The sequence below is a fragment of the Bombus pascuorum genome, chromosome 1 (assembly GCF_905332965.1).
Source record: "Bombus pascuorum chromosome 1, iyBomPasc1.1, whole genome shotgun sequence".
Taxonomy (NCBI): domain Eukaryota; kingdom Metazoa; phylum Arthropoda; class Insecta; order Hymenoptera; family Apidae; genus Bombus; species Bombus pascuorum.
Window position 1 is genome coordinate 34,404,359 of NC_083488.1, and position 12,311 is coordinate 34,416,669.

Consider the following 12,311-nt stretch of genomic DNA (forward strand, 5'->3'; position numbering starts at 1 on the left):
TTTCTCTCGCTAAGAACATTTATGCCGTCCGAGGCTACGGGGTAATTGGATACACGAGCTGCAAAGCGTGGGCGTGTCGACGCCAAACGTTATCTCCTTATCGATGAAATTGCTTCGGGATACGACAAACGTTACCGCACGAAAATTTTTCTCCCGTTAATTACGGACTCGTGTAATTAGGGATTATTTCAGTATGCAGCCAACGCGGTTACAACTGTTTCTAATTAGACGACGCTATTTTTGACATTTTTATACTCCTTTTTCCCGCTCTATTCGCACGCGCTGTATCTTTAAATGGATTCTGTTACTACGTTCTGTTATTACGTATAATGAATTTTATCGTTCCAGTTGCGTTACGTAACAACTTTAACGTACATCATCCGTAGGGTATAGGCGTAACTCGTTCAACGGATTACCGCCAACTTTTTGCCATCCTAGATCTTTATCCCAATGTTAATACATGACGGGTTTCTACGATATATGTGCATACGTAACAGATAGAACGTAAAAGACCGAGATATAGCTCACTGCCTACTAATATACAGGTAGCGTAACTTGTTAGCAAGCTCGACAGCAAGAAAGATATTATCTCATAATCTTATAACGTTATTAAATAAAGCTACTTTTATTGTTATTGAATCTTGGGAGATTAGGATTTTCCTTTTTTTTTTTTAGAATTCTTTGACCAATTGTAAGTTTAACGACATACATTTCTATATATACGAGTAGATACGAGTTTAATTGCGACACTCGAAACTCGTAGTTTATTTCGTTCGATGATACCAAAATCTGTAATAGGGACAAATTGACCATGGCACGATATATCTCTGTCAGTCAACTAGAAGACTAGTTCTCGATGCTGACCGTAAATCAATTTTAACAAATGCCAAAGCCACGCCTTGTTTCCTCCCGTTTGTACTTCTCGAACGCCATCGCTGCCGTCGTTGTCGTCGCCTGAAACGGCACTTCCGCTAATTACACCGATACGAAGTACAAACGATGCGTGTTCGACATAAAAAGAAACCGTCTGCAGTCTAACTCCGCGTCAACGAGCTTCTAATTAATAACGAACCAACCAACCAACAAATAACGAACAAAAGAAGGAGCATAGAGAGGGCAAAGATACGAAGAAGCAAATGGAAGACGAATGGGCAGCGGCACCTACAGCGAGAACGGACCGACATCTCTTTTTTTTTCTCAATCTTCGTGTTCCCGTTCTCATTCCCATTCCCATTACCATTCCTATCCCCGTTTCCCTCCCACGACTTCGCACGGTGGCCCGTTCGTTCGCTAGCGGCGCGTATTACGAGTATTTATGCCGTTTACGTATAATGTAATTGGACGCGTCTCGATATGAAACGTGGGCGTTCCGGAGATGTTTTCTACTCGTTCTTTCGCCGGCACCGACATCTTTGATCGCGTCGCGAAAAATTGCAGCTCGATATTTACGAGCTTGTCGGCGAACGTTTCGATAAAATCTCACCGATGATCCGTCATCGTTCGGCCACTAATTATCTCGAAATTAGATATATCGATATACGAAGCGCGGAAGTGACTTATCACGCGACGAGTCGTCGATATTTCTTAACGACAGAATAGGTGTGTCAACGCTGTATGTTTCGATCGACGTCGGATAGGGTCGAGACCTTTCGATTTCATATTTTTCGTTGATGAAATAAGTAGCTAGTGGGGATGGGAGAAAAAAGCAGGCCGATAGATATGGAAGTAAGGTGTTTTACGTTCCCCTCTCATTGCGAACGTCAACGATGAAACTTTATGAAATTAACTACGCGGACGCTTAAGTTCGCGTGAAGCGAAATCGGTAGTTGGACTTCGGGGAAACTGTCCAAAGGGGCGCGATTAATTCGGCTAATTTGGTCACGAATTTCGAGAGTGTTGATCCATGGCCGACGTGTTTGCCGCGATTCCCGCGTGCAACCTATTAACCGAGTGACGAGACCGCGTTTCAGCGGATTAAACGACTTTACGGAGAAACCGATACGAAGGTAAGATCCGAGCGGGCTGATAAGCGGCAGCGTGGTCGACGGGGGATAATCCAATTCGCCGCAAACCCGTAATTAAGTACAATGAATATCCATTTCGGCAAGCGGGCCGATCTATCGGATGGCTCGAATGAAATCTTAATTGCACGCCTCTGCGATCGAGCAATCTGCATAAATTAAGAGACCGTCTTACGTGCTCGCGGTGTGTACGTCTTTTTCGAGATAGAACGTACAGGTTAGATGCGCAGATAGCTCCGGTAATTTCAAACGTTGAATTACCGAGCAAGATCGATGGGTCTGCGTGAAAATTAAACATCCGTTTCGCATTTTTCCGTCTTTCCTCCATACGTAATTTGTTGTTCGACCAGTCGATTCGAAAGGAATCTAAATAGAGCTTTTACGATGTTTTAACGATGGCACGCGCGGACTCGCGTTTTCGAATCGGTCGATTTTATCAGAACCACGTGGAAAACGACAAGTCGATTTTCCCGTAAATCGACACGTTGGATAGATCATAGATCAGCGGGTATATCGGATCAGCCGTATGGCATTGCATCGCGTCAGGTAGCCGAAATCCGACAAACGATCCGACCCGACCATTAATTATTCCGGTCGGCATCGGTTCATCGATGACCGCATCGAGAAAATGGAATTCCTTTTCACGAAAATCAAACGCGACCGCGTAAAGGGGAATTCCATTGAACCGGATAGGAATTTCATATCGAGCGGGATGCTAATCAAAGACCGGGGGTTGCGTTGTTGTTGTACAGAGCCGAGGCGGCTGACGGAAACACGGCTCGAATGGCAAACGCAACCAGGACTGGTACAGGTTCAAGGACGAGGCCGAAGAAAACATCATCAGACGAAACGATGGCAACGTGCCAAGAGATCGATCAGCCGACCGCGTCACGTCGAGGCTCTCGTTGTCGCTGACACGACGATGATGGCTTTTCATCAGGACGGCGACGTTGAGACGTATCTGCTGACCATCATGAACATGGTGTCCTCCCTCTACCTCGATCCTACCATAGGGAATTTCATTAACGTCGTCGTGGTCAGGATTATCCTTGTCGAGGAGGACGACGCGGAAGTACGTGCGAATTACGCCGGTGATGTGCGTTACGTTCAACAACTAGATGCACGGCATAGTTTACACGATACCGTGTTTTATCTAGTTTACTATTTAACAATCAGATATAAGATTCGGTAAAATCAACTTGCTTTCTTCTAAACAGGCGACTACGGTCAACCGATCGAAATGCCGTTGCAATATCGTATTAATGCTTTCGAAGTAATCTTGTTATCGTCCATCTATTTATCTATCTATCTATCTATCTATCTATCTATCTATCTATCCTGTTAACTAACGACGATTATACCCGGTATTCCCAAAACCGCTTAACAAAGTGTCGAAACGAATCGACATCGCGCGCGTTCACCATCCATAAAATATTGGATCGTTTCGTTGGTCGAACGAATCACGAGGAAAACGTTCGAATGCTAGGGCAATGTCGAACGTTCGGATCGGTTGACACGCTCGTAAACCGTAGCCACTGAACGATCGAAAACGAATTCCACGGTGGGAGAAAATGCGCGCATTTCTATTCAACTGGCCGCGAAACGGCTCGACTAACGTCTGTTTTCAGCAAGGACTGGACATCACGGTGAACGCGGACAGGACGCTGTACAATTTCTGCAAATGGCAACAGAAACTGAATCCGGCGGACGACTCGCATCCGAATCACCACGACGTGGCGATTCTGGTGACGAGGGAGGACATCTGCTCGAGAGCGAACACGCCGTGTAGTACTCTGGGAGTGGCTCACGTAGCCGGCATGTGCCAGCCGGACCGCAGCTGCAGCGTCAACGAAGACAATGGAATCACGCTCGCGCACACCATCACCCACGAATTGGGACACAAGTGAGTGGAAACGTTCGATCGATCTTTAACTTAAGAAAAAAAAAAAAAACAAAAAAGAAAAAAAGAAACAAGAAATAGATAACGATTCCATCGGTCGAACGTCGCTGGCAAACTTGCCTCTAAATTTCCGCTGAATTTTCCGAGAAAAAGTAGCGACTCGTCGGAAGTGAATTATCTTCGCGAGACTCGAGTATTACCTCCGTGTAATCCAGAGAAATTTATTACCTCTTTTTTATTAGATCCTTAGAAGCGCACTTAGTCTGGCCAAGCTTCTTTGCCTCGCAGCGATTACCCCAAACGTATTTCATATTTCTCGGTGATCAAGAATCCTCGATTTGGCTAACTTTTTATCGACCGGTAGTACGTTTTAATGGTATATTTGAATTTATATTCTGACTGGATGACTTGTATTCTCTTTGTCTCCTGGCATTAACTCTAAATGTGACAAACTAGACTCGTAACGGAGTTCAACTTTAATCTCAATTTGTCTTAACCTCTGAAATTTAAAGGCGTATGAAACATAAATTATCATACTGGCTGCTGTTTCCTGTCAACTTGAAAGATGTTCAAAGTACTTTCGCCATTTTATTTTCCCCGTTTCTGACCAAATTTTCGTTACCGTAGAGTTCCACTTTGATTCTATTCAAAGTTTACCATTAAATATCTGCTCTTTCTATTACGATTGTCCACGTATCAAAGTATCAAAATATTATAAAATACTATCAAAACGCACGCGCGTGAAACTAACTAATATTATCATCCGCTCGACGCGCGAGTCGATTTCACGCATAAAAAAATCGTCGAGTCCGTAATAAGGAAAAAATTGGCCGAATCGATGCGTAACTTGTTTGGTCAGCTAATGGAGAATCCAATTCCCCGTGCTCGTTATTAAGCGCAATTTGCTTTTATTAATATAATAACCGATAACGCGACCTCGTTATCGCGTTTGCCGCTTATTTGGCTGGAATCGTATCGCGGGCAGACGCACGCGAAATCACGATTCGTCCGAAATCGAAATGATTCGCGACAATGACACGATTTTCGCTCCAGCTTTGGCATGTACCACGATACGGAAAAAATCGGCTGCAGCAAGCGAGACGGTGACACCCTGCACGTGATGACGCCGACTTTCGAGGTGGACACCATCGGCGTCGCTTGGTCCAGATGCTCTAGAAGGGACATTACCAATTTTTTGGAGTAAGAAATTTAAAAATCTCTTTCGACAACATCGACTATCGTTTCAGATGTGTCGTTCGAAAAGTCTGAACAACGAGTTCGATCGTTTTGCTAGATGGCATGTGTTCGAAGCTTTGAAAACTTTAAGAGAAAGAAAGTTTTTAAAGAAAGTTTTAAAACTTCTACAGTCAAGGGAAAGGCGAATGTTTGGAAGACGAACCGGCAGACAATGATTATTCGTATCCAGAGTTACCGCCTGGCGCGATGTATAACGCGGAGCACCAATGCAGGCTTCAGTTCGGCGTCAGGGAAGCTTCCGTTTGCTCGCCCTTGCAGGAGGTGATGAACAAAAGTAAATCGAGTACGGGGCAATTTTAGACCGGTGAATAGAGATCGGTGATTTTGTTCACAGATCTGTTCTAAATTATGGTGCATCGTCGATGGCACTTGCACCACCATGCTTCATCCGGCCGCCCCGGGGACACACTGTGGCAAACACATGGTAAGAATATTAGATGCGTGATTATACATATAGCGTTGTGCGATTGTAATTCCCAATGAATAACAATTACCCACGAATTTATATGATTAAATTAATCTTTCACCGCGTCGTCCCGTCATTTCGTATTCGAGAAGGAACAATAGAAAACAATATCGTAAGATATAATGTTGTAACAACGAGAAATATAATATTAACGGATAACGATAAAAATAAAAGAACAAATAAAGCGATTTCGAGCACGGCATTCTCTCTTTTTCGATGATCGATGTTCATTGGTCCTCTGTATATTCATAACGCTCTAAGAAAAAAAAAAAAAAAAAAAAAAAAAAAATAGATAAATAAGCCGTCATTAACGAATAAATAAGTCAACCAGCCATTAAACTGATTTTCGATAACGTGCGCGAATTTTGTCATAGTGGTGTCAGAACCAGGAATGCGTGCCAATTGTGGACAAACCGCGTCAAATTGACGGCGGATGGGGCGAGTGGGGTTCTTGGAGCGAGTGTTCGAGAACCTGTGGTGCGGGCGTTTCGATCGTCGAGCGGAAATGCGACCATCCGGAACCAGCGCACGGTGGAAAATTCTGCATCGGAGAAAGACGTCGATATAAAATCTGCAACACCGATCCATGCCCGGAAGAAACGGCCAGTTTCAGAGCAGTTCAGTGCAGCCATTACGACGGCAAAGAATACAAAGGGAAGAATTACACTTGGCTGCCGTATTTCGATCAGAGTAAGCCACTAGTTTTTGGACTCTTTCGTCGAAGATACTACGGACAAGTACTTTTCGCAATAAACAATGCTGTAAATAATGCTAAACGGTTGCTTGCTATTTGACAGTAAAAAATTTATCGAATTTAATAAACAGTTGAAAGTTATTTTTTGCCAAGTAATCTACGATCGTTCGATATTCGTCCATTCGACTCTAATCCGTACAATACTAATGAATATCGTCCTTAATTGAAGCGGAACCCTGCGAGCTATATTGCACCGACACAGAGGAAAGCGTGATCGTTCCATGGGGTGAAGCCGCTCTCGATGGCACACCCTGTAACGTTGGTACCAGAGACATGTGCATTGCTGGAATCTGTCGAGTCAGTCTATTTTTCTAGACGATATTTTCAACAATATCCGTATCTTTCGTTCTCTATTCTATTCTCTATTTTTCGATTGTAATTAACGGTGTAGAAAGTTGGCTGTGATTGGACGGTCGATTCAGATGCCACGGAAGATCGTTGTGGAATCTGCCATGGTGATGGAACTCAATGCGAAACAACAGGCGGAATTTACGACAAAAACGACGGTCCGGGATACAAGGAAGTCGTCGTTGTCCCCAATGGATCGAGAAATATAAAAATCGAAGAAATTGGAAACAGCAAAAATTATATCGGAATAGGTGTGCCAAATTCCGACAAATATTTCCTTAATGGAAAACGGTAAGTAATAATCCAAGATGTGTTCGTCGTCGGTTACGTTAATACATTACATCGATGATCTAATTGATTGTGTATCTCTTTGTATCGGCTAACGAAGTAATAAATTCCGAATGAAAAGTAAAAGACGTTGGAGAGATATTACGATCTAGAACTATGATCTTCATTCCAATTGAACAGGCAGATCACTTTAGCAGGGGAATACCAAGTCGCCGGAACTCCAGCTCTGTACGAGCGCGATCGCGACAGAGAAAAGGTCAGAATTCCTGGCCCGATCAAAGAGGACATCGCAGTCTATGTACGTAACGGCAACTGATTAACTCTTTTCTTTTCGTTTTATTCCACGTATGCAACCTCTTGACAAATTGCTTATCCGTCTCATTCGCTTTTCGTCGATTCTTCGAGCGTGGCCACGTATATTCGCTACGAATTCTTTAGCTACTTTCTTCCCATTCTCAATAATTTTGTCCCATCACTTCAGTTGATTTCCAGAGGACATTATCGGAATTTCGGGCTGCGATACGAGTACACAGTGCCGAAAAAGGAGCCTGATCGGGCACCGGAATACTCGTGGGTATTTTCCGATTGGTCACTGTGCACGGCCACTTGCGGCGGTGGCACGCAAACCTCCAAAGCACTCTGCAACGAGAAGAAGAGCGGGGTCGTCGAGGACCACTTTTGCGAGGGCATTGAAAAGCCGGAATCGATTTTGCGAGAATGCAATCTGAATCCATGCCCAGCCAGGTAAAACGAAAGCCCAGCCTCGATGGTATAGGAAAAATCGGATTAAAGCTTCTCGGTCGCGATAACATGGGGTGGGGGGTTAGGTTGAATCCGGCCACAGACAAATTTTATTTACCGTTCGACTCGACATTCCGACCGCTTGAACGCGATATCGAATGCAATTTGATTCGTTGACTTTCACCTTTATTAAAAAGATATATAACAACTTGTTCTTCTTTTGCATTTTAATCAACTCGAACGAATTTAATACTAACGAATTCAAATAATATACTCGAACGATAATTGATCGTTTCGTTTTGCCAAAATTAGATGGTGGATCGGCCCATGGCAAATGTGCCCGGTATCGTGCGGAGAGGGTGCTCTTCGAAAACGATCGGTGATGTGTGTTTCTTCGGGAGTGGGACCCGATAGATCGGATTTGGCTCTGCCCGATCGAGACTGTAACCGGGACGTGAGACCCGAAGAGGTCAGCCCGTGTCTAAACTTACCCCCTTGCAGCTCGACCGAACCACCATTGATCGTCTACGCGGACAACAAGGATGCCTCTTTCTATAACGTGAGCTCGAACGATCAAAATGGAATCACGATCGTTGATAGTCTTACTACCGAGGAGCCAGAAATCCTCGAATTCGACAATGTGGTTGATGAAAATCCAGATAATTCCATGTATAATACCAAGTCAAAGTGGATCGTCTCGAAATGGAGTCATTGTACGAATGGTAAGAGAACTAGGAAGGTGACCTGCTCGATGCAAGGAGACTGTAATCCAGAAAACAAGCCAGCCACCATCGAACTTTGCCAAGGTGGCAGATGGATCACTGGTGAGTTATTTATTATCATGACATTAAGTATACTGTTATCCTTCTTATTTTCTATCTGTAACTAAGAATCACGTAACAATTAAAAAAGACCGATAAGTCGAGTCGGATTAAGACAGCATAATTGTTTTCATGGTTTCTCGTTTATGTTACGCCAAGACAGTAATCGAGTTTATCCGTGCTGCTAATAATATCTTTTTGAAGGCCGTTTTTGGCCCGTTGCCAAAGATAAAAAGGAGACGATCAAGAGTATAAAACGTCCATCTTTATGGGCATGCTTACAGGAAAATGGGAATCCTGCAACGCGAGCTGCCTCGTGAGAGTCGGCGTTAAGCGAAGGGAAGTCGAGTGTCGTGATCGTATAACAGAATTACTGTCCGACGATTGCAACCCCGAGAGAAAGCCGATCGATACGAGGCGTTGTTATCATAGGCGGCAATGCGCGAACGATAAATCTGGTAATTGCACACGCCAGAGGGAATCGGTCATTAAAGGATATCCGTAACTACATGAACGTATGCATGGAAACTCGTTATTTCTTTTTCTTTTCTTTCGCCCCTTTAATGCGTATCTAGAAAGCAACAGTTTTCACGGATCATTAACCACAGTGTACGTATACCGGGAATTAATGCTTCGAGCGAACGGTTTACGATATACTTCTCCGCAAGTATCTTCTTCCTTCGTTTCTTCTACCATATTAATATCATAGTTACGCGCGCGCGTGCTTGTATGTGTGTGTAAGAGCTTCGTTTAACGACTTGCAATAATACAAGCTAGCATTGATGCTAATTCTTGCTAATTCTTACATTTTGATATATTCCTTCTTATCAGTTTGCACTCGACAGAACTAATAAAAGAGAAAGATTTCGATGTAATCTATCAACTAATTACGATTAGACTTCTTTAGTTATGTAACGTAAAAACAAATAAATCTGTTTCAGAGTGTAAGGATACTATTGTACCAGCCTCAACGTGCGCGTCGTATAGGCGCATGTGCGATGTATCATTGATCGTGCAGGACAAATGCTGTGCCACATGTTTCAAAAAGCGAAGACACAGTCGTCGAGACAGAAGACACATTCCCGATCATTGACAAGTCGAAAATACAGCAGCCGAATCGATCAACTTTCGCTTTCGAACAACGCTTCTAGATCCAGCCTAAAACAGGATCCGTCCTATGTCTGTACTTGCTTCGAAGATTGTCGGAAAACAGCGTAATATATTCCTAATACGGTCGAGTTAAACATCGAATTTCGATGCAATACAGTTAGGTTAAGTAACAATAAAAAAGTGACGAAAATTCAAAGTGTACCTAACATTCCGATATAAATGACATTATAATGAAACATAAATTTTGGTCACTGACATAAAGTTTCCGAATAAACAAATTAACAACATCGTACGTGAATTTAAGATGAATATTCGTAACTTGTAGCTCTAGCGATACAACGGTGCAAATACATATAAAGTTAACGAGATTTCCAAGATGTACAAATATAAGCAAAATGTGAAAATATATCGAATTCCTGTATATATATATATATATATATATATATAAAATATGTATAAACACTCGATATATTTTTTAATTAAATGTAACGTTACGAATTTTAAAGTACGCGTCCACTTGAGTGTACAACTATCGCGAGTTGCTCTTTACAGTATTTCCCACAAGTGGACATTGCCGAGTGACTATCCGATCCTACAATCGATGATTCTACGTAATAAATCAATAACATAAATTTGTACTAAAATAAACAAACTGCTATATTCTTTATTTGATTATAATATCATTAGATTAAAATCCTTTTTCAAATAAAATGTAACAAAGCTTTTTTCCCCTAAAATGTAAATTTTACATATCTTATTATTGTTTATACATATATTTTATTAGCAAAGTGATATACTTTATATTTTTATGGTACTAAACTTTTGTACAATTATATACGTATATGTAAGACTGTGACTCTTCAACTGTTCGTGCAACTCATTTACACAAAAAAACATAGAATAAAAGACAAATTTAATTTTTGAACAACCAATAAATAAAACGAAATATTTTGAAGTAAGTGAATCCTTATAATGAATTAATCTCTTAATATATAAATAAAATGAAACTCGGTACATTCATTTTGTACATTGTATACAATAAACAAATTACATATCCCAAACGTCGTTGGTATGTCAAGGGCTTAATCTTTAATCTATAAATTTCTAAAATGCAGATAGAGAATGTCTAATATCGATTACAAAGTAATTCATCTAATTTCATATTTATTTCAAGTATATGATACACATTCTCCTATTTTTTGTAATAGTTATTTACTTTACAAATGTGAGAATACAACTACAAAAGGTTGTCTATCCCTGTTTCCGAGCGTTATATTTATTTACATTACACGCAATGTACAGTGGAACCCCCATTACTCCGATCCATATAGCCATACCTAATACCACTTTTTCCTGCAATAAGAAAAATTATTATTGCGAATTACATAGCTTAAATGTTCTATAATCTTACAGATATTATCATTATAACGATACTACATATATGTAAAATACATCAATGTCATTTTAATAGAAATGCCTAAGTAATTATCATTATAATTAATTTTAAGTTATTTATTTACTTCTTATACTTTTATATTCGCATAAATTTTATTCTAACAATGTATCATATATAACTAAAGTTAAATATATAGTATGTTATATCATCCAAATATAAAACTTAATTATCTTAAATAAATATACCGAACAGACTAATAAATATTTTTATGTACCTCAAATTAATTCATATATTGGTTTTATTTAAAAAATCATATAATTTTAAGAGAATATTAATATTTACAAAATTTCATAAAAACGCCCCAAAAATCAATTAATCTATTACATAACATAACCTTATATGTGAATTACCGATATAAATGCTCATAAAAATGCTTTTCGAACTGTAAACAGAAAACTGTCTTTATAATAAACAAATTTTTTGATTCAAAATAAATATTTAATTGCTGCCGTCAACTTCTTATGTAAGTGCGTTTAATAAAAATAGTACTTACAGGAAAAGGTATTCTAACCCTTGGTGGTGTAGCAAGAATTGTTCTACGTTGATTATGATATACATTTAGTAATCTTGGTAATTTACTAACTGTGTTTTGAATCGCGTACATGTCTTTTCTTTTCACAAAATTTAATCCTTAGAAAGAACTTACTCGCTGTGCGAAGCAGAGACGAATAATAAATAAGAAGGTCACCGATAAGCAAATTCAGCAAACTGCACGCTTCATGAATTACCGCCTCTAGCGGTCAAACGACCCAACTACACGCACACTTCCTCCGGTACCTTTAGCGGATGAAACGAGAGGGGGAATGTAAATACGTTCGTACCGGAGTTAACCGGAATATGCCGATGCTTAGTGGCGATTTGAAAATGAGCGGTAAAACCATACTGTTATAACAAGAAGTTTCTGTAGACTTGATATTTCCTAGATTTTTCTTCTGTAATTGTGCTTGGGACACGTTTTGGGTACGGTCATATGATCAGATCTCGGCACTTGCTGGGGAAAATCGTTCGAAAATTCAGTCCTGAAAAATCAACATCGATGATAACAAATTTTCTGTTCAGCGAGATAGTGTTGCCTTTGAATTAAGGAATGTACTTAAACAATGATTTTTCTAAATAATTTTAGTTATTTATATATTTATAAAGTCTGTT

The 12,311-nt window shown here is 40.5% G+C and overlaps 1 protein-coding gene across 5 annotated transcripts in view; it reads left to right on the top strand.

The window, feature by feature from the left end:
* Positions 1-11,059, top strand: part of LOC132911715 (A disintegrin and metalloproteinase with thrombospondin motifs 10-like) — a 90,322-nt gene extending 79,263 nt beyond the window's left edge. For 3 of the 5 annotated variants that reach the window (XM_060968589.1, XM_060968581.1, XM_060968614.1), the window contains 13 exons: positions 2,774-3,117; positions 3,650-3,924; positions 4,975-5,121; positions 5,289-5,439; positions 5,513-5,602; positions 6,019-6,334; positions 6,568-6,695; positions 6,790-7,037; positions 7,215-7,332; positions 7,516-7,778; positions 8,088-8,599; positions 8,881-9,054; positions 9,538-11,059. In XM_060968589.1, coding sequence (XP_060824572.1) covers positions 2,774-3,117; positions 3,650-3,924; positions 4,975-5,121; positions 5,289-5,439; positions 5,513-5,602; positions 6,019-6,334; positions 6,568-6,695; positions 6,790-7,037; positions 7,215-7,332; positions 7,516-7,778; positions 8,088-8,599; positions 8,881-9,054; positions 9,538-9,689 — 2,918 coding nt within the window. In that variant the 3' untranslated portion in view covers positions 9,690-11,059. Of the gene's footprint in view, positions 1-2,773; positions 3,118-3,649; positions 3,925-4,974; positions 5,122-5,288; positions 5,440-5,512; positions 5,603-6,018; positions 6,335-6,567; positions 6,696-6,789; positions 7,038-7,214; positions 7,333-7,515; positions 7,779-8,087; positions 8,600-8,880; positions 9,112-9,537 lie in introns of all 5 variants that reach the window. The other 2 variants (XM_060968606.1, XM_060968597.1) reach the window with 2 other exon arrangements.
* The last annotated feature ends 1,252 nt before the right edge of the window (positions 11,060-12,311 follow it).